The sequence below is a fragment of the Primulina eburnea genome, chromosome 7 (genome assembly GCF_022965805.1).
Source record: "Primulina eburnea isolate SZY01 chromosome 7, ASM2296580v1, whole genome shotgun sequence".
In the NCBI taxonomy this organism is placed as follows: Eukaryota; Viridiplantae; Streptophyta; class Magnoliopsida; order Lamiales; family Gesneriaceae; genus Primulina; species Primulina eburnea.
The window spans coordinates 1,803,653-1,824,428 of NC_133107.1; the positions used below are offsets into that span (position 1 = coordinate 1,803,653).

The 20,776-nt window shown below is 36.3% G+C and overlaps 4 protein-coding genes across 6 annotated transcripts; 3 read left to right on the forward strand and 1 right to left on the reverse strand.

The window, feature by feature from the left end:
• The first annotated feature begins 1,458 nt into the window (after positions 1 to 1,458).
• On the forward strand, positions 1,459 to 6,031 carry LOC140836460 (protein EARLY-RESPONSIVE TO DEHYDRATION 7, chloroplastic-like). The gene is made up of 5 exons (XM_073201995.1): positions 1,459 to 2,506; positions 2,730 to 2,896; positions 3,920 to 4,004; positions 4,073 to 4,676; positions 5,753 to 6,031. The coding sequence occupies exons 1-4, from the start codon at positions 1,602 to 1,604 to the stop codon at positions 4,257 to 4,259; spliced, it is 1,344 nt and encodes a 447-aa protein (XP_073058096.1). The 5' UTR covers positions 1,459 to 1,601; the 3' UTR covers positions 4,260 to 4,676; positions 5,753 to 6,031.
• Positions 6,032 to 7,053: 1,022 nt separating this feature from the next.
• LOC140836461 (histidine kinase 1-like) lies at positions 7,054 to 12,405 on the forward strand. Of its 2 annotated transcripts, none has more exons than XM_073201997.1 (13): positions 7,054 to 7,473; positions 7,612 to 7,854; positions 7,963 to 8,757; positions 8,839 to 9,086; positions 9,196 to 9,355; positions 9,462 to 9,588; positions 9,675 to 9,764; positions 9,854 to 10,048; positions 10,197 to 10,266; positions 10,420 to 10,462; positions 10,747 to 10,887; positions 10,966 to 11,847; positions 12,030 to 12,405. In XM_073201997.1, exons 1-13 carry the CDS (start codon positions 7,285 to 7,287, stop codon positions 12,243 to 12,245), a joined length of 3,399 nt encoding a protein of 1,132 aa, XP_073058098.1. In that variant the 5' UTR covers positions 7,054 to 7,284; the 3' UTR covers positions 12,246 to 12,405. The 2 variants fall into 2 exon arrangements, with proteins under 2 accessions (XP_073058098.1, XP_073058099.1); XM_073201998.1 differs by having other exon boundaries at positions 7,966 to 8,757.
• A 26-nt stretch (positions 12,406 to 12,431) lies between these two features.
• LOC140836462 (L10-interacting MYB domain-containing protein-like) lies at positions 12,432 to 15,736 on the reverse strand. Of its 2 annotated transcripts, none has more exons than XM_073201999.1 (3): positions 15,641 to 15,736; positions 14,236 to 14,595; positions 12,432 to 13,225 (listed from the first exon to the last, which is right to left on the reverse strand). In XM_073201999.1, the coding sequence occupies exons 1-3, from the start codon at positions 15,713 to 15,715 to the stop codon at positions 12,722 to 12,724; spliced, it is 939 nt and encodes a 312-aa protein (XP_073058100.1). In that variant the 5' UTR covers positions 15,716 to 15,736; the 3' UTR covers positions 12,432 to 12,721. The 2 variants fall into 2 exon arrangements, with proteins under 2 accessions (XP_073058100.1, XP_073058101.1); XM_073202000.1 differs by lacking the exon at positions 15,641 to 15,736 and adding an exon at positions 15,361 to 15,501.
• Positions 15,737 to 16,056: 320 nt separating this feature from the next.
• LOC140836463 (rac-like GTP-binding protein ARAC1) lies at positions 16,057 to 19,154 on the forward strand. The gene is made up of 7 exons (XM_073202001.1): positions 16,057 to 16,547; positions 17,054 to 17,141; positions 17,289 to 17,398; positions 17,524 to 17,587; positions 18,391 to 18,455; positions 18,588 to 18,653; positions 18,753 to 19,154. The coding sequence occupies exons 1-7, from the start codon at positions 16,449 to 16,451 to the stop codon at positions 18,852 to 18,854; spliced, it is 594 nt and encodes a 197-aa protein (XP_073058102.1). The 5' UTR covers positions 16,057 to 16,448; the 3' UTR covers positions 18,855 to 19,154.
• The last annotated feature ends 1,622 nt before the right edge of the window (positions 19,155 to 20,776 follow it).

Sequence of the window (20,776 nt, forward strand, 5' to 3'; positions counted from 1 at the left end):
AAGTCTAAAAATAACGAAACTTAAACAAAATTCTTAAATTAAGTGTCAAAACTTCTGATTGTCAAAATCATATAAATCAAGATAACAAGTAGTATCGATGTTCTAAATTCTTTCGTCACATTTCAAATCATTCTTTTGTTGGAAGATTTTTTGTTGGGTTTTTAATGGTTTATAACTTTCACATTTAACACTGAACAACGAATATTGGAGATATGTTGATCTATTTCTATTAATATTCGATTACCACGTTCTGCTATTCATCTGTTGTCTGTAGACGTGAAGTTGTTGGAGGATCGATCAGATCAAATTGTCATACTTTAACTCTAAATTATTCGAACATTTCAAAGGTTACAGGACTTATATTTAATCTAATACACATATACATACACGTACATTGAATAGTCATCCATACAGGTAGTAAGTAAGAATGCTCATATTTCGTGGTAACACTTAACGGGCCACTTACATTCATATGAATCAAATACAATGAGTCATGTGCACGTTCCACTTTCATTTGAAAAGATATCTTGGTTATTTTTCTTTTCACACATGCTCACGAGTTGAGAATTTGTTTCCGATAAGATGAATGAACTCTCAACGAAGAGACATGAATGTTTTCAATCTAAAATAAAATATAAGATACCTATAAGTTGGAGATTAAAAGGGCTAAGAAGGACTTGTGGAGTTATATACGTAACGTATCATTCACTAAGAATAAATGGCATTTGCTTGTACATTATTACATGGCATTTATAATAAATGTAGGACTAATCTATTATCCGACAGTAATAACAATGAATTGGGATTTGTATTTAAGTTTTATTTTTATTACCTAATCTCGAAATTGAATCAGTACAATAAAGATAAGAGTGAGATCAAGTTGGGGTTCCCGGTGAGATCCTTGGTATTGCCGGAGTATTGTGTCGACAGTGGAGATACAAAACAGGGACGTGCCGGTGGGTTTTCGGTGTTGTACTTCTGGAAAATGTATTCTTGTATTCGCGAAAATTAAATTGGGACTTGATTAGGTGTTGATTTGATTTAAATTAGTAAATTTTCTTCGATTTAAAATGAATGTATATTTTATTTGTGAGACTCTTTCACATATTTATATTCGTGAGATTGATCGACTTGATCTATATCTTAATAAAAAAAAACTTTTCATGGGTCGTTGGATTAGATATGAGTTTTGTCTTACAAAATTGATACGTAAGACAATCTCATAAGAATTTGTGTGTAGAGTAAGTAATAAGAGACAGTTTCACATATCTGTATCTAGGACGATGTGACATAAACTATATTCACAAAGAAAAATATTTTTTTTGTAAATATTTTATTTACAAAATTTAAAAATAAAAGTTAAAATAAATTATTTTTAATAAGTTTTTTAGATTTTTTTTCCCATAAGTTAAAATTCGGGGGAAAAAAATTTAAATTAAACATTCGAATGAACTGAACTTGAACTTGAACTGAACTGATAGCGAAGTGCCACTGTACTTTGCTTTGTACTGTACCAATCGATCGTTTGATTCTCCCCCGGATCTTCCGCCTCCTTACCCAAACTGAAAGCTTTACGGCGCGTCCCACTAAATTCAACGCCAATGTACCCTAGAATCAGCGATCCAAACCTCGGAACTTCTCCGTCCCGCCGCAATTCGTCCTCCGTCGGCCTCTACCCCACCATCGACACGAAAAACCTCGTCGAGAACCTTTTCCCTGACGGAAATGAACCCGAAACCTATCCTTATCCCCCATCCGCTCCTCCCGAGACCATCGAGGAAACCCTCATTTCGATATCTGCGGCCATCCTTCACTTGATAGATAGTGAATATTCCGTCGAGCTCGCCACCGGTGATCTCCGGATCCTCCGTCTGCGCCAGGGTAGTAACACTGTTGCTGCCCTCGCTGCTGTATCCGACGACATTCAATGGCCGTTAACCAAGGACCTTTCCGCAGTCAAGCTGGACTCTTCACATTATTTCTTCACCTTTAAGCCTCCACACGAAACGGAGGACTCGGACTCCAGCGACGAGGAGGAGAAGAAGAACCTCAACAAAAGTAATAACCCAGGGAGTGCAATGTTGAGTTACGGGTTGACTATTGTTTCCAAGGGGCAGAAAGGTTTGCTGAAGGAGTTGGACGTGATTTTGGAGACTTACTGTACTTTTTCAGTGCATAAGGTGAATGAGAAAGCTGTATTGGTGGAGGGGGGCGTGGCGGCCAGAGATGTGTCGGTAAATGATTTGAAGACTGACAGGAACAAGAAGCAAGCAGTAGAGGGGCAGTGTGCGGCATACTGGACGATCTTGGCGCCAAACGTGGAGGAGTATAGTGGGACAGTGGCAAGGTTGATTGCGGCAGGGTCAGGGCAGCTGATTAAGGGAGTATTGTGGTGTGGGGATGTGACCGTAGATAGACTTAAGAAGGGAAATGATATTATGATCAAGAGGATGGCTCCAGGGGGTACAGCTGAGATTGATCCCAACACTTTAAAGAGGATCAAAAGGTTTGTTTTTTATTAGATGTCAGCATTTGGACTGTTTCTTTATTTTTTAGGTTCACCACATCAGTTTATAGCCGTATGGTCTCCCAATATTGTCTTCTTAGCTTGTTTTTCCTGTCACACACTGGTCTCACATTAGTCATTAATCATTATAATACCCAGAGAATGATTTCAACTTTGGATGCATATGGGAAATAATTTGTTGCCATTGGCTTGTCCTCTTCAGGGTAAAGAGGGTGACAAAGATGACAGAAAATGTTGCATCGGGGGTCCTTTCAGGAGCTGTGAAGGTCACAGGATTCTTCACGGGTTCAATCGCTAACTCAAAAATCGGAAAAAAATTCTTTGGTTTATTGCCGGGGGAAATTATCTTAGCTTCTCTAGATGGATTTAGTATGTGAACTATCCATTCCATTGTACTTTCTTCTTGCTGTAGTTCGCTAGGCATTCTACTTCGGAGGTTGGGTTGTTACTTGTTAGCATAGTTTCAATCAATCACTGAATGTTTCTGATTCATCATTTCACTTTTAGAACATGAGTTTTGGTGATTTTGTACGCAGACTCAAATACATTGGGCCTATAGAGTCGGGACCGTTCTATTAATCATCAAGAATACACTAGAAAATTAACTAGAAGAATGGGAAGGATTGAAAAATTGGAGGGGAGGATATATAAGACAAGAGTTTGTTAGTGGGGATTATTCATGCATCGTTTTTCCATTTATTTGCTGGCTGGCTCTAGGGCAGGAGGATTGTTGTCTTTACTCTTGTAAAAGTGTTGTTTTCCTTGGCTGAGTTCTTCGACTCAGATGTTTGCTTATTGTTTCGATTTATTTTCAGTTAATATTTGTTGCCAAAATTTTGCGATTAAATGTTCAATTTCCGGTTGAGTACAACCTTTGACTTGGTGAATTAGTTCGTAACAGATTTCATTATCTTCAATCTGCGAGTTAGTAATTGCGCCTTACATGGTACGCCCATTTACAATCTAGGAACAAAGAAAAACTAGAAAAAACAAATGAAACATCTAAAAGATGGACTGAAGAAGTTGGCATTGGTCTGCACTTTACTTCAAGAGAGAGAATAGTTTTTTTAACAAGGGAAAGTAGATAACAAGCCAGTTTAAGTATTTATCGAGGCAATGATCTACCTATAATGACAATATGACTTTCGGTGAATATCTACCCTATTTTCCCCCCTCCTTTGAGTCCTTTCACAGATTCAGATGGTTCACCTTGCTTTAATATGTATCGTCTGGAAGCTAGTTCAGATAATCCTGCTCTAAGCCTCTTACGGAGTGAACCTTTGCTCTTGGATTAACTTTAGCTCTCTGGTTGCGTCATCAGTAGCGATTAGAGAAATTTGCTAACTTGCAGCTCACTTTTGTCTGATGGGATGTAAATTTATTTTATGACAGGCAAAATATGTGATGCTGTTGAAGTAGCTGGCAAGAATGTGATGTCAACCTCTTCCACTGTGACAACAGGACTTGTCACCCACAGGTAACTTCACCATATTTGATCTTGATTCCCTTTGCCTACTGCGTAAAAATTTGTTACCCCTTTTGAAGGTATGGTGAAGAGGCGGGTAAGGCGACAAGTGAGGGGTTGGATGCTGCAGGGCATGCCATAGGAACTGCGTGGACTGTGTTTAAGATTAGGAAGGCACTCAATCCGAAAAGTGTACTAAAGCCCACTGCCCTGGCCAAGTCAGCTGCGGAATCTGCTGCTACTGAAAGGAAGGGGAAGCGCTCCTAGTAAAAGATATTGTATTGTTAAATTGGTTCCGAATTGCTATCAGATTCTCTGATGTTAAGAAATGGTACCCAAAATAAAGGGATACATTTTTTTCTAATTTTTTCTTTTAGAGTCTCCATCGGTTCATTGCAATCATATTTTGAATTAGCTGATGTCACAAAGTGGTGTGTCGGATCGACCTTGTAAATTGCTTTTCCATTTACAAAGGATCCTCTTATATCCAAAATTTAGTTTTAATTTATTATTTGATCATCATCATTTTTGTGTATGAATTAGTGAGATTTTTATGAGCAAAGTCATCTGCACCCTGGCGGTTGAGTAGTTACCGAAAGCCTTTGAAGTTCAGGATAATATTGTCATGTCAGTGATGGAAGTATAGTCATGAACTACCCAAATTATGGCTCAAGGACTCAAAAGGTAACTTTTTGGCTGTCCTACGAGATTGCTTCAACTCATATCAATCTTATACTTCAACACCTGCGCATATCCGTTTTGACATTTTTTTTTATCTTTCATTAGATGGGATTTTTCTCCTGTGATAATTAGAAAGACAATAAGGTTTCTTTGTTTAACTAGAACTATTCCTCTTGTTGGCAGTTGCTTTTCTTTTCTTTTATGCATCCCAACTCTAGTGCACGACAGAGATATCTGTTACATGTGTCGGATGCTGTGTTTATATATATATATATATATATATATATATATATATATATATATATTTGATAAATAGGGATGTGGGGATTAGCTATATGAAGTTATGAACTGCGGATACCACCCACACAAGTGAGATTTGAATCAAAGACCCAGTTTTGGGCCTCACTCTTGTCATTAGGCTAATACATCCTTGGCATGTATATATGAATATATAAAAATATAATTAGAACCTACAACTTTGGGATTTAATGCAGTTTCATTCCATATAATTGGCTTGCCCCATAACACTTCAACTCTAATTCAGTGAATCCTGCTCTTCAGAAAACAAATCATAACGTTGATACGTACCTTCAAATGCTTATCAACCTCAGAGTCAAATAATGTGGATTAGTGATAAAGTTTAAGAATAATTAATACAATTAAGGTACATAATTTTTATTTACGAATGCTCACCCCAACTTTTGTCAGACCAGCTATTTTTAATAAACTTCGTAGAAGAATATAGACTTGTGGCATATCTTCACTTTCGAGTGATAGTGCAGATCTTAGCCTGGTTCATGAACCTAAAAAGATGTGCTTAATCGCATCAGGATGAGAAATCGTTGTAAACTATGCATATTCGTCTTCCTGAAAATGCATTTAAATTGTTTTGCTTTCTTGCTTTATTGTCCATACAATTTTATATTATAGACTTTAATGGCGTGGTATCCTCAGCATTTCTCAACTTGACAATATTGTATGAACTCATGGTTATCGCTAAAGTGTCCATCTATATTTTTATAATCAATATTTAATCTACTACAAATGATCATATTAGATCTCTTATTTTTTACTTTTAGACACTGGAAACCGACCAGTGAGCCACATCAGAAAGTCGGCTGATGTTGATTGTGGCGCCATTTTTGGCTTACATCAGCATCTACAATCAACTTTAAGGGACTTCCTTGTAGTTTGTCTCGTTAAAATTAGAGGCTTACACCCATTTTTCGCATACTGAAAGGCTATGCTCCAACGATGAAAGAACTTCTGGAGTAGTATAGAATCAGTTGTTCAAATACATGTTGAAGGTTAAATGATTCCTATGATCATGAACCTAGTCAGTATATATGCACCAAATGATCCGTGCATTTTCTTTTGTTCCTCGACAGAAACGGACGCAGCTGACACCTGAACACTACACTAATGGAGACCAAATAAAGTTTGTTATCTTTCGATTTATTTCAACTAATGGATTAGGGTAGGTATGGATTTAAATTTTCTCCTAGTGTGCCGACTCAAGAATATGAGTGGATGATGCTCCATAGGCCACGAGAAATTGTGGGCTCGCAAGCCACTAATCATGTGATGAAATGAGGACATTGTTCATGATTATTACCTTAAGCTATATGCTTTGCATGTATAATAAAACATATACTATCGGCCACACTCAAAACACAATTGTTACGTATATCCCACCCCGCAGGGGCTGCATGAGTAATTTATTTTCACCGAACATGGATAATGGGTGATTGTGTGGCCCATAAAAAAGAATAATAGTAATAAAATAAGCTTCTTGCTAATGCCCCCAAATGCTCCTGCGCAATGACACCTTTGAACGATGAGTAGATTTTCAGTTCTCTTAGCTTCCTTTTCTAGAGCATGTTTAATTTTATATATTTATGTAGGATAAACACGTGTGACGTGGAGAAGTTACGCTTAGTGTTTTTCAATAATTAATTAATTTTATCACGATTAAAATTTACCGAAATTCTTAATTTTTAGGTCATGCCAAAAGTATCATTTAATTTCAATTTTTTTTAAAAAAAAAAGGAAGAAAAAAACATGTAGTGATATTATGTATGGAAATAATTTAGCATAAACGGCAGGATATAAATGGATAGATAAATAAATTATGAAAAAACAACATTTTCAATTAAAATTATGATCGATATGTATAAAAAGGAATAATATATATCATGTCGTGTATTGTATAATATGTAACTACGACGAGCGTTTCATTGCTAAAGGCTTAAATGCAATATTACTGTCGTGCAACATGTTATCCATAGTCAATTCCAAAACACACAATTGAATATTATTTTTAAAGTACCACAACCTAAAAGTGGTATTAGAAAGTTGCAAAAGAAGGAAATATCTTGGATTAGGAACAAGTGTATAACACTACAAATCCCACTTGTTTGAAAACACAAAGCGTAGCCACCTTTGTCTTAATAAGTGGGAATCCAAGTTTCTATTCTCAACACTCTTTTCTTGAACTCATTTCCTCTATTTATCTCCACCTCAACTTCTTCAACAAGTTTTTCACCTCACTGTTTATCTCCCATTTTCATTCCAAATCTTATACTACCTTGGCTATAACGCTATTACATTAATGGGGTGCTTACATGGAAGAGTCTTTGATAAAATCTGTCACTTCTCGACTGGTATCAAAAGATATATCGCTTCTCCTAGATGCGGAAAATCTTACCAAAGAGATGTAGAAGAAGAGATTCGAGATGAAAGTACCCTTTGTCTTTCATCATCATATTATAGTGTCTTCGTTGTTCGTCTCGCTATCATGGTATGTAATTTTTGTTCCTCTGAAACTCTCATCTAAGAGCCATGAGTACTATCAAGAGACTAAAGTTGGTATTGAAACTCCCGGTGCTGCGTCTACTCTGATCTCGTGTTCCATTAATTTGTTGCTATGATCGTGCAGGTTATGTTGGCATTTTTAATAGGCTTGTTAACTTTACTAACATGGCATATCACTAGAGTCTATACAACAAAATCACTCAACTCCTTGGCGTGTGGACTTCGACACGAGCTTCTGCAGAGGCCCGTTTTGCGCATGTGGAACGTTCTTAATTCTACTGTCGAAGTTGCAACTGCTCAGGTGAAGCTTTCTGAGTCCGTTATCAGACGTTATAACAAGCCCGTTAATCAAGCACAGCAAATCGAGGTTCTTGATAAGCTGTCTTTTTTCTTTGAGAAGTTTAACTGATGATTCTCTGATTTGAATGAAAGTGTTCACTAACCATCCATTTTTGGCAATATGTTGATTTCGCAGCAGCTTTACGAGGTTATGAGGGACTTTACATGGGCGTTATTTGCGAGCAGCACGGCTCTAAATTCCATCACTTTGAGTTATAGAAATGGTTTTGTCCAGGCTTTCCATAGAAATAGGAAGAGTAACAGCACATACTACATATTCTCTGATCTTGTTAATTACTCAATAAGCAGCTCGTCTGATACTAATTCCCTGTTGCCTCATCATGGATGGAACGACCAATCCATACGAGGAAATGTTTCTGCAATTTGGTACCGAGAACCTCTGGATCCTTTGACCGGTGAAAAAACTGGAAAACCGACACCTATCCCACCAGATCAGTTTATAAATATCGCTGGTATTTCACAGGTTCCTGATGGTACCGCTTCTTGGCATATAGCTGTTAGCAAATATGCAGACTCGCCATTACTTTCCGCAGCATTACCGGTTTGGGATCCATCCCACAACAGTATAGTGGCTGTTGTGGGTGTTACTACAGCACTTTCCAGTGTCGGACAGTTGATGAAAGATCTAGTTGAATTCCACAGTGGCCACATTTATTTGACTTCTCAAGAAGGTTGGCTTATTGCTACTTCGACTGATACACCTCTACTCATGAATTCTACGACAGGGCCAAAGCTCACTATGGCTGTTGATTCTAAGGATACCGTGATACGATCTGGAGCTGAGCACTTAAAGAAAGCTTATGGTGACAAATTTCCTCCTAGTCAAGAAGTTCATATAGAAAATGCAAAGCTTGGGCACCAACTGTATTACATAGATTCCTTTTTCTTGAACTTGAAAAGGCTTCCTATGGTAAATTTTGGTTTATCCTTTTTATAAATCTTTGAAGGGTCTCCCTGTCCGTTCTTATTTGTGTCAAACAATTTTTTACAGGTTGGGGTTATAATCATTCCAAGAAAATATATAATGGGAAAAGTTGATGAAAAAGCTTTCAAAACTCTGATGGTATTAATATCAGCTTCAGTGTGCATCCTGGTGGTTGGATGTATCTGCATCTTTATACTGACAAATGGAGTTTCAAAAGAGATGAATCTGAGGGCTGAACTAATAAAACAGTTGGATGCAAGAAGAAAGGCAGAAGCATCAAGCAACTACAAAAGCCAGTTTTTAGCAAATATGAGGTAGGGTGTCTTTGGAAATGACCTTTTTGTCCAGAATTAGGTCGTTTAACGGAAAGAAAAATAACAACTCCTTTTAGATTACAATACGTTCTTTTTTCTTTTGTCATAGCCATGAACTTCGAACCCCAATGGCAGCTGTGATTGGGTTGCTGGATATACTTTTGACAGACGACTGTCTAAAAAATGAACAACATTCGATGATTACTCAAATTCGTAAATGTTCCACGGCTTTACTCCGGCTTCTCAACAACATTTTAGATCTCAGTAAGGTGAGACATCAGAGAAAAAGAGAATATTACTTGATTTTTTTTCAGACATGCGACTTTTCCAGCATATTAGGAAATGATAAATAGCTCTCATCTGAAATCACTGCAGGTTGAATCTGGGAAACTGGTACTGGAAGAAAATGAGTTTGATTTAAGCCGAGAACTTGAAGGGCTAATCGACATGTTCTCTGTCCAGTGTATCAACCACAACGTAGAGACAATTCTTGATATTTCAGGTATGATCCTTTTTTGTCCCAAGTCTGTGACTCACCTTTAAGTTCTACGCAAATTTTACTATTTTACTAATGCTTCCTTATTACAGATGATATGCCGAAACTGGTTCTGGGAGACTCTGGTAGAGTTCTTCAAATTTTTTCCAACCTTATTAGCAATTCCATTAAGTTTACAACTTGTAAGTTGCAGTTAATTTAACTCAAAATTTAAAACAAACCCAAGGAATTTTCTGGACCAATTGATTTTACTACCCTTTGCTTGTGACAGCGGGATACATTATTCTGCGAGGATGGTGTGAGACTTTAGATACTGATAATAGCACAAGAAATTTATCATTTAATCAAAAGGAGTCATGGCGTGCACATAAAACGAAACGGAAGCGGGAAACATGCCATGAACAGATATGCTCCAAGAAAGGAAATGAAACGATTCTTTGGTTTGAAGTTGATGACACTGGTTGTGGTACGAATAATACAGTTATACAAAATTGAACCCTGCCAACATATATATGTGTGTTTGTGATTCATACAGTGATGCATACATCGTTTGCCGAGGCACAAGCTTTTTCTCCACTTATAATCTGATGATTGGCCTTTCTCGTGATTCTCAGGGATTGATCCAAGCAAATGGGAATCTGTATTTGAGAGTTTCGAGCAAGCTGATCCGTCAACAACTCGATTGTAAGTAGCTTATTCATGGTTAACAAGTGGGATTCAATGCAGCAGAATAGTAAATTAGAAGCTCATCAAATACAAGGAAGTTTCCCAAGTATCTATTAAGAAAGCTCCGTATGAGGGAATCTAATAAATAGTTTTTTTTTTTAATTATTTCAGGCATGGTGGAACTGGTTTAGGCCTCTGCATTGTAAGGACCTTGGTGAGTTAATAAATTTTGTGAGGGAGCACTTGCATTTCAAATATTAAAACTTGTCATTTTAATTGGGGAGACACTCACTGTTTACCTCTCATATGATCCACAACTATATCTGGTTTTATGTTGGACTATAAGCTAATAAAATCAGAACTTCAAAGACCCGTCAGTCTGTTAGGGGGCGGGGGCAAGAATCTTCCAAACTCATTCATTAATCATGAATTTTTATGGAATCGCTGTAAGGTCGTGACTTTCTTGAGTGCTTTAAATGATTAGAGAATTCTTAACAGGTGAATAAGATGAATGGAGAAATCAAAGTGGTGAAGAAGAACGGACCGGGAACCATGATGCAGCTATATATGCTTCTTAATACATCCGAGGAGAGAACGAAAAGACAGTACCAATTCAACCTGGAACAGCACAACTTGAATGTAAGTGTCACATTTTTCCCCTGAATACATCCCACATAAAACTACCCAAATTCAAATGCATAACCCAAAAAAATACAGGTGTTTCTTGCACTCAGTGGCAGAATGACTAGATTGCTTATGACTCAATGGTTACAAGAAAATGGAGTTCAGACCCACGAAGCATCTGATTGGAATGATCTTACGCTAAATCTTCAAGAACCCTTCAAAAGCATTATTGAAAGTTCACATACCAAGTACTCGAATCCTCACGATTCAAATTTCCAGGGAAGTATCAGCTCAATTTTCATCATAATAATCGACATAGGATTTCTTGACTTGAGAACAGAAATATGGAAGCAACAGCTTGATTTTCTAGACAAATACCGTGGACAAGCCAGTTTTGCTTGGATCTTGAACCATGACACCTCCAATGCCATCAAGGCTGAACTCCGGAAACGGGGGCACTTGTTAATGATCAACAGGCCTCTATACAAAGCAAAAATGATCCAGATTTTTGAATCTGTCACAAACAATTCGAATGCGTCACAGATTCACGAATTTCTTGAAATCAATACTCTTCACTTGGGTTCTACCAGCTCTGATGATTCAGAGAAGTCGGAAAATGAGTGTTTTAAAAGGACTAATTCAGTGAGAAGAATGGTGGAAGAACAATATTTGAATAAATCAAATCTTGAAGATCAAAGTTCTGTTTGCTCCCACAGGGTCGACAATGACAAAAATCCTCTTGATGGTCTACACATACTCCTTGCAGAAGATACATTGGTACTTCAGAGGGTCGCAACTATAATGTTGGAAAAAATGGGAGCAAAAGTAGTCGTTGTAGGAGATGGAATACAGGTCCTTGATGCTCTTAACAAAGCGATCCAATCCCATGAATATGGAGAGGAAGTGCTTCATGTAAACTGCATGACTAGTCATACAGAATCGTTGCCATACGACTTGATTTTGATGGATTGTCAAGTAAGTCTAGATACTGGTAGTTTCTTGATTCCAAAGAGAGGTCGGGAGGGGGAGCCGTCCCCTTAAATTTTATATCTTAAATTATATTTTTTTGGAAAAATAATAACTTTCACAGAATCAAAATCTTGGTTATAATGTTCCAAGAAACTGACATCTTATTTTATTTTTGCATAAAAACACAGATGCCGAAAATGGATGGGTATGAAGCAACAAAAGCTATCCGAAGACTCGAATCCAGCACCGGTTGGCACGTCCCCATAGTTGCATTGACTGCTCATGCAATGTCTTCGGATGAAGCTAAATGCTTGGAAGTGGGAATGGATGCTTATCTAACTAAGCCAATCGACCGCAAATTAATGGTTTCCACTATCCTTTTTTTGACCAAGAGACTGGCCTAAAATCTGACCCTTGTACCCTTCCTTCCAAGCCACATCGAGTGCTTGATTTTTGTAGAAATGATAAGACGGAAATTGTAAATGTGCAGACAATAATTAGTAGCATTTGTTCATACAACCCCGTAACCATAATCCAATATTCGATCTATGATTTCTTACTATATATATCTCGAATATGGGTCTCGAAAAGGATGTGAATTTTGGAATAAGAAACAGCATGTAATTAAATTACATCAAGACTACTGAAATTACATCAACTCTAATTAGCTTCTCAATGGAGACAAAATGAAGCTAATCTCAGCATGCCCACTTCAGCCAGTATTCATTCTTGAACTGCACATAATTTATATCAAACTTACTAATTCAATTTTCCTCAGAAATAAGAATTTGAACCTTCATCTAACTTGGGTTAAAATCTGAAGAAGAAAAAACATTCCAATCTAGCATATGTTATGTACATGGAAACATAACCAAAGATACTAAGGTATATTATTGCCCAGACACTTTCCCTGTAACCATATTGATCGCTTTTCCACTTTGAGACTTAGGAATGTCTCCCTCGCGTTACGGTTGGTGAATAAGTCCAGTGCACCAAAATAAACTTGATCACTAATAACACCTATTAGTTCATCCAATGCCTTGATGCAATCCGTTATTGAAAATTCTTCATTTCGCTTCTTTATAGCTTCTGCTCTGAATTTTGTAGCAGAGGCAATCTCCAATATACCTTTTGCAATACCAATTTCTATTCCTCCGCGACCTCTCTTACGATTTGCCGAATCAGCATATTTATCTGATCCTGATGGTGATAGCTCTTCTGCTGAAATGCTCAAATGTTGTTGAAGGACTGAACCAGGAGTTTCTTCACCTTCCTTGGTTGACTTATTGTGTTTTCCAGAAATCTCTGGTTCAACGAATATTATATGCAGCTGATTGTACATGGGGCAGCCTGTACTCCGCACAGCCTCGGCATCAGGATGTTCCTGATTGGCATGTTCTATTAGGATATTTTCATGGAAAGCAATCGCAAGCTTTCTTCACTTGGAGATTCTATGATTTCAATATGTTGGTGGATGGTGTCAAATATTAATGGCACATTTGTCAAAATGACCAACAAATAGAAAACCAGCAGCATTCAGGAAAAGATATACCAGTGCAATTTTGCCAAGAAAGCAAAATGAAAATAATAGTTTCACGACAGTATTACATAAGCACACTTGAATTCATTGGGATTGCCGGACTTGCACTGTTGCCTTAGAGGGAGAAAAAAAATGATGACAAATATTCACTAAAATATTATATTTGTTAAAAAGGAAATATGATTCTTCATTTAAAAGATATAAAAAAAAAGACACTTTGTTCAGAAAAATTCATCACTCCATAGCAAGTTGCTCAGGAGATTTCGCCTCTAACCACGTTGAATAAGATCATAACCAAACACGAAAAGTAAAGAGACATCATAATTATGACTACCAATCTACCATATATCATCAATAAAAGTAGAACATGAAAGTAGAGATGATGTAATTCTATTGTTTCCATACCAAAACCCCAAAATATGTGACACTCGAAATCCACTTGTTATTTCAATTTTTTCTAATGCTACGGTCGCTGACAACAGCAGAGCAATGTTAAAAATGACAACACCTTCCCACAAACGCTTGAAAACATTATGCAAATATGAACAAACTGGAGAAATATTCACAAGTTTGCTATCGCCCATTTAGTTATTTGGCTGATTGCAACATGTTTAACCACGTGATTATTTGAAACCAAGACACATAATTCATATAGTGTTCTAAGATGTGCATTTAGAATATTAATAATTGTGACTAGGCCTGCCTAAATGTCAACATAAAATACATGGGAAGAAAATTGATAATCTAAAACATTGGTTAGCCACAATTAAGAGTGACTTACCACCATGATTCCTCATAGGAGCACGCAAAATTTTGTACCGGGGAACGAAAATACTAGAGGTCCAAGCAACTACCTTGATGTATTGATCCCATGCGTCATCTGTTGCCGTGATTTTACCAGAAGTTTCATCCCACTGGAAATCACAATGATTGAGTAGCGACCTAACACTGATATACTGCTTCCTCAAGGCAATATAACGGCTCTTCAGTTGTTCATTATCCCACCAATAACCTGTTTGTATACGGAAGTCATCACAAATGAATTTCCACCCTTTCTTGCTAAAAGTTTTATTTGATTTATTTCCCTTCTGAATCTGGTCCACCATCAAGTCAACCAATGTCTTAGTTAAAGATGGTGTCCACTTGGCCCGTACTTGATTTTCAAGCTGCTGAACAGGCTGTGGTTTCCTTGATCGAGTTATGCGGCTTGTCATCTAGCAGGCAACCATCAAAACAAATAAACAATGAATGGAGAAATTAAGGGGGGAAGTAAAAACAGACTGATCACATAGTGGTGTCTTAATAAAGAACAATATCAGACAAAATGACAATGACAAGAAACTAAACAAATCTTGGTTTTTTTTGCATAAACTCCAAAATTTCCCCAATTTTTGTTCCTCACATCAAGATGTCAGAAATAAATTTATAAAAAGAAACTCCACAATAAAGAAAAAAAACCCCAAAATATTACTAGAAACCTTATCTGGAAACAACAATACAAAATCAATGTTGCTGTTGCCTGAACTAAAACACAGAGCAAATCGACAGCTGAGCTGAGCATACACATAAGAAACTTTGTTCAATTTAAAAAAAGAAAAGAAAAATAAAAACAATTCTACTCACGTCAAGCCTGAAAATACAGTCACAAACTAATTTAGCATTCCCCACACAACCTCTATGAAGAGTCTGCAGAATTCCCAATAGACCAAGCAACAGAAAACTTCTAATTACCCGTGTATTATACGCTCTTATTTGGACTTCGATAATAGTAATAAGATGTTAAAAATATGATGAACATTAAATCAAACGAACTCAAAAATTTGACAGAAAAAACAAGATTACACCATTAAAAAGCCTTTCTTTACATTTACTCATTAGAAATTGATTGAAAGTCGAGTTTCAATAAACAGCTACGAATAAAAGTTTTAAATATGAACATCTGAAAAAGAATAAGAGCAAAGCTAGAATGTAAAATAAACCTGATTGGCATTTGCAATAAAGAATCCAACGAATTACTTCAAACTGACAATTTGGAACATCGTCACAATCCCAAAAAAAAAAAGGAGAACTTTTTAAACATGTTCTTCACTAAACACCCCCCCACCCCACCCAAAAAAAAAACAAGCACAATACAGACCGATCACAAGTGTTGGGACACATAAACAAATAAACAGAGACTATAAAGCACTCAGAGCACATAAAATACGCACACACTACGAAACAAAAAACTGTATAAAATGGAAGCGAAGAGCTTCAAACCTTAAAAGTGAATGAGAATTTCACTTGGCACACAGACGAGAAAGGGGTTTGGCTGAAATTTTGTTTTTTGTCCATTTAATTTCTCGTATCTTTCTCATTTAATTAACTTTCCGTCCCTGGGTATTTATATATTTGCACTTCTTTCCTAGGGGGTTTACTTTCTCTGGCTTAATTTCAAATAAATTGTGCAAAATTTTAAGCTGATCGCCTAATATTAATATTAATATTAATTAAAAAAAGTAATACATTATCAAATACGTAGACATGAATAACAAAACAACGATGATAGGCCCAAAAACATTACCCATAACTCGTACACCTGGAGGCCCAATAATTGGCCCATTTAAATGTTTCTCCGAGAAGAAAAACCGTTAGGCGGCCCATTTGAAAAGTGCCTAAGCGGAGACCGATTCAAGGGCAGTATTTGGCGGGTAAATCTTGTTATTTTGTGATCACTTCATCCCTGTTCATGCTCATTTTTCTCTCTCTCTAGATCTACACCCCCCATGTACTCCTTTTTCCTCTTGCTCTCATTCTTTGCCAGTTAGGGTTATGGTTGGGAATTGATTATTTGCCACGCATTTTTTTCTGTTGAAGGGTGGAATAGATGGAAAAATCGAGATTATGTTCGACTTTTTTAGCATGCAATTGATGCATTAATGTGTGATTGGGTGTTTTTCATAACTACCTATTGCGTCAGGTCTTCTGAAGAAGATCTGAGTGGAAGACAGATCGAGGGAGAGACCGAGAGATAGTGTGTTGTGTTCTGTGTGCGTGTGTTGAAAGGGGGAGTTTTCATTTGCGTAGAATGAGCGCTTCGAGATTCATCAAGTGTGTGACAGTAGGTGATGGTGCCGTTGGCAAGACCTGTCTCTTGATATCCTACACCAGCAACACCTTCCCCACGGTCTGCCATTTATATATGCTTTAACTCTGCGGATATTTGTTGTTTTTTGATGATTTTTCTTTATGTGATCTGCATAAACATTTACGATTTGTTATGATTTCCTTTGTTCTTGAGAAATAGCTTGAAATGATAAATATTATATTGGGCCTGCATTTCCCTGTCCTGTGTTTATGATTTTGAATTTGGAGTTGATATCATTGATGGGAATTCGAATGATTTTGTGAAGATCCTGTCTTTTTCAACATTTGTCTAGGTGAAATTCTCTATCTTTTTGAAGAATATCTTTGTTAGATCGAGAGGGAGATTGTGTATCTTCATTGTTCGGTGGTGTATGTCATGTAGGAACTGCAATACTTGTCTTCAACCGATATGTGGATTCTCCTATTATTGTGCAATCATACCCGGAATATTTTATTCGAATTGGGTTTGAATTTGATGCTATGTTTTTTTTCCTATGAGAAGTTGATATATGATTTTTACCTGATTCCCATTGTGAAATGAAATAGGATTATGTGCCAACCGTGTTCGATAATTTCAGTGCAAATGTGGTTGTCAATGGAAGCACGGTTAACCTTGGCCTATGGGATACTGCAGGTGTGCCGTAGACATATCTTTTTCACAAAATGTTTACTTGCTAAAGCTTCTTATACATTTTCGGATTTTGTTAATTGTCTTTATAATAGAAATTCGTGAACTTTTGTGTATTTTTGTTGTACTTTCATTTTTTATTTTATTGAGCAGGACAAGAGGATTATAATAGGTTGAGACCTTTGAGTTATCGTGGAGCTGATGTTTTCATTTTGGCATTTTCTCTCATTAGCAAGGCCAGCTATGAAAATGTCTCCAAGAAGGTGACACTTGATCTCTGTTCATTTGCTTTCTCTTACTTTGTCTACTTCCTTCTTTTCCCTTCTACTCGCAGCTGTTTCTTTTTTATTGATTATTGATGAAGTAATTTATTCGCTTATTTTGCCAGTGGATTCCTGAACTGAAGCATTATGCCCCTGGTGTCCCTATAGTTCTTGTTGGAACAAAACTCGGTGAGATTTTTATTCATGTACCCTCCAAACTGAGGCCACTGTAAACAACACAAGCGACACCATTAGGTATTATATGTGAATACAGATGGAGAAAGATGCTCTTGTAAGTCGCAGCTAAAATTCGTAGGTGTTGATGATTTTCGATGCTTAGCTTCTGTGCTCCAGCTATCCGGACAAAAATTATTTCGAGTAATATATTGCCTGTAGATTAAGGTAGTTTTATTTGATATAAGTTATATTCAATGAAAATTATGGCGGAAAGTATGATTTAGTCTTCTGTTGTCATTTGATTGCTCACTGTTGTTGTTTGTGACATTTTTACTGGCTAAGGTTTAACACTGCTGGTGTTTTTAATTTGATGTTACTATGTTTCCTTGTTAAATAATTAGTTAAAAAACATCTTTTTCCTCTGGATAAGACTATATAAAAAAGCAGCTCAGATGGAATTACTTTACCTCTGATGTTAATGGTTTTGGTGCTTGGGTATGAATTCCACCATCTTCCTGAAATTTGATTGCTATGTTACTTTTTACCCCCTTTATGGGTCTGTTGTCTACACAAGTCTGTAAAGCTTCGTTCATGGAGGAAGCTTTTGTGGACAGTCATTAGCTTGTTGATGAGATGTGAAAAGCATTATTGTTCTTAATTCTTGCATGGTACATCTTTTCTATGTTTATACGTCCCAAATTAAAATATTTTACATGTTGGAAAAAATAAATCTGTTGTCCATAGTCAATTAAAAATTTGTGCATAATTTGTGAAACAGATTTTATTTATCGAATCTTAAACATTTTCGGATTTAGATCTTCGGGATGACAAGCAGTTCTTTGTTGACCATCCAGGTGCTGTACCAATCACTACGGCACAAGTGAGCCTATAATGCCTGACCAATATCACTTTTCTCTTGTTGTCTTCTGATTTGCACGCAAACACAAAAGACAACACTTCTTTATTCTTGCTCCTATTCTGAACGTTATGTTACTCTGATTCAAACTTGAAGGGTGAGGAGCTGAGTAAGATGATTGGAGCTCCTGCTTACATTGAATGCAGTTCGAAAACGCAACAGGTATGTACAGAGGCCTGTTTTCGTAATTCTTGTTTGTAGAAATCTTCTTTCAAAATACTCAGCTCACATTGTCCTTATTTTATTATGCGTTTGCTACAGAATGTCAAGGGAGTTTTTGATTCTGCCATTAAAGTCGTGCTCCAGCCACCCAAGCAAAAGAAAAAGAAGAGTAAGGCTCAGAAGGCATGTTCTATATTGTGATCAGCACTAGAAGAAGGATAACTGTTCTTCAAGTGTCACTTTCTCCCGATTTCCCTTTCTTTTGCTTCTACTTCAATCCCAATGAACTAGATGGCTCTATGAAAGTAATGGTGGCTTGGATTTCGTGATCTCTTGTGATAGCTTTGGCTTGGATTATGTTAGTGAATTTGATCTTTGATTGCTAAGTCACCATTTAGACCACTTCGTTTTTCCAATTTACTTCGATTAGCTTTTTCTTATGTATAAACTAGACCAACAATTGTGATTCTGCTTAACATTAACAGGTCTGGTTACATTCTATTTTCATTGCAGTAATTTTTTCATGCTTTCAAATACATGTTTTATGATTTTTAATTTGGATACATAAACTTTACAATGTTTCACGTGGATTGATTGGTAAACACAAAGACGTTCACCTTCGATCGGCTTAGCAATGGTGGGTAGGGGTATTTATCTATTCCTCTCGAATGATAAGTTTCTAAAACGCATGTTCTTTTTTTTTATCACTATTTTCTTTTTTATGATTTGCCTCGTATGATCCAAATCTATCAGTATCATTTCATCTAATTTTTGATGTATTGTTGACTCGTTGTCACTTGTAGGACTCAATGGACATTTCCAGATTCTTGATAATCTTAGAGCTTCTATTGCCTAAATATTAAGCAACACTTTTTCTAATTTCATACCTTTTATTGGCCACCATTTTTCTTCTCCTTGACGAGAATGGAATAAAGTTTTGGTCGATTTTTCAAAAAACTAAAGATAAGATTCCTTGGTTAATGGCGATCCACTTCTTGTTGAATACAACGTGTGTTGTTGTGTATAAACCTTGAAGCATAAACCTTTAAAAGTGGTCAATTCTCTCGTCCCTTTTATATAAACTTGTCGTATTGCTAAGCTTGATATCCCAAAGTCGAGATTTTCCTCAATTTCTCTATAACAAAAAATAATTCTCAAAGAACTTAGAGAATTGCAAAGAGACCCTCCAACTTCATGCGTTTGTGACATTATAATAAAATTAACATCAAATTTATTTATTTTTATGATGATAGAACTCGCAGTCATTGTCATTCGACTAACCACGCCGAACTTATTTTTGGTTATATATGAAATGAAATATAATGATGTGATGATCAGGTCTAGCCGGTCAATACAAGCGACAATAATAGGACCAAACGAGAGCCCTCTACGCGGGTGGAGTTTTCCAAGTTACTATCCATTTTCCCCCTTATTACCCTTTTAAACCTCCAAAGGTAATTTTAATTTCAAAATTTAAATATAAATTTAGTTTTCTCTCAGGAAACCTATTCAATTTTAGGACCAAAGTGTTCCACCCAAATATTAACAACAATGGGAATATTATTCAATGCCAATTGTAGAGACTTTGGATTCATGATGAGATCGGAAGATATTGTACAATAATAATAATAATAATAATAATAATACAAATGCATTTTTAGCCATACGTAATTACATACATACACAACTTACACTTGTTGTCAAATGCTCATTTTATATATTTCAAGAACTTGGTCATAAAGTATGAATTGTTGCTTTGAAATTTGGGACAGTGGGAGTAGCAGTGAGCATATGTCGAATTTGATAAAAAAAATCAAACCAAATCCAGATTTCTGGTGGGGTTTGGTTTAGATCATCAACTTATTTTTTTCGAACGAAATATTTTGATCATTTTTTTACACAACCAAGATTTTCTAAACTAGTATTATAGATAAACAAATATCAATTGGCACACAAACATTAAAGCAATCAACGATGTAAGACAATGATGTCCCGAATTTTGCATTTAAAAAAAAACCTCAAAATGAATTACTTTAAAAGACATTCCATAATCGTACGCTCACCTGTACCAATAAATATCTTCTGAAAATAGTAAGGAGAAATAAATATAGTTAAGAAAGAAA

What these genes read in the sequence shown, in the direction of transcription:
- LOC140836460 (XM_073201995.1), top strand. Translation starts at nt 1,602, where the DNA reads ATGTACCCTAGAATCAGCGATCCAAACCTCGGAACTTCTCCGTCCCGC. An exon ending in ACTTTAAAGAGGATCAAAAG is followed by an intron (nt 2,507 to 2,729) that starts GTTTGTTTTTTA and finishes TGTCCTCTTCAG; the next exon opens with GGTAAAGAGGGTGACAAAGA. An exon ending in AGCTTCTCTAGATGGATTTA is followed by an intron (nt 2,897 to 3,919) that starts GTATGTGAACTA and finishes ATTTTATGACAG; the next exon opens with GCAAAATATGTGATGCTGTT.
- LOC140836461 (XM_073201997.1), top strand. Translation starts at nt 7,285, where the DNA reads ATGGGGTGCTTACATGGAAGAGTCTTTGATAAAATCTGTCACTTCTCG. An exon ending in AGTTGATGACACTGGTTGTG is followed by an intron (nt 10,049 to 10,196) that starts GTACGAATAATA and finishes CGTGATTCTCAG; the next exon opens with GGATTGATCCAAGCAAATGG. An exon ending in TCTGCATTGTAAGGACCTTG is followed by an intron (nt 10,463 to 10,746) that starts GTGAGTTAATAA and finishes AATTCTTAACAG; the next exon opens with GTGAATAAGATGAATGGAGA.
- LOC140836462 (XM_073201999.1), bottom strand. Translation starts at nt 15,715, where the DNA reads ATGGACAAAAAACAAAATTTCAGCCAAACCCCTTTCTCGTCTGTGTGC. An exon ending in AATTCTCATTCACTTTTAAG is followed by an intron (nt 14,596 to 15,640) that starts GTTTGAAGCTCT and finishes GTTGCCTGCTAG; the next exon opens with ATGACAAGCCGCATAACTCG. An exon ending in CATGGGATCAATACATCAAG is followed by an intron (nt 13,226 to 14,235) that starts GTAGTTGCTTGG and finishes CATGCCAATCAG; the next exon opens with GAACATCCTGATGCCGAGGC.
- LOC140836463 (XM_073202001.1), top strand. Translation starts at nt 16,449, where the DNA reads ATGAGCGCTTCGAGATTCATCAAGTGTGTGACAGTAGGTGATGGTGCC. An exon ending in TGGCCTATGGGATACTGCAG is followed by an intron (nt 17,142 to 17,288) that starts GTGTGCCGTAGA and finishes TTTATTGAGCAG; the next exon opens with GACAAGAGGATTATAATAGG. An exon ending in GCAGTTCGAAAACGCAACAG is followed by an intron (nt 18,654 to 18,752) that starts GTATGTACAGAG and finishes CGTTTGCTACAG; the next exon opens with AATGTCAAGGGAGTTTTTGA.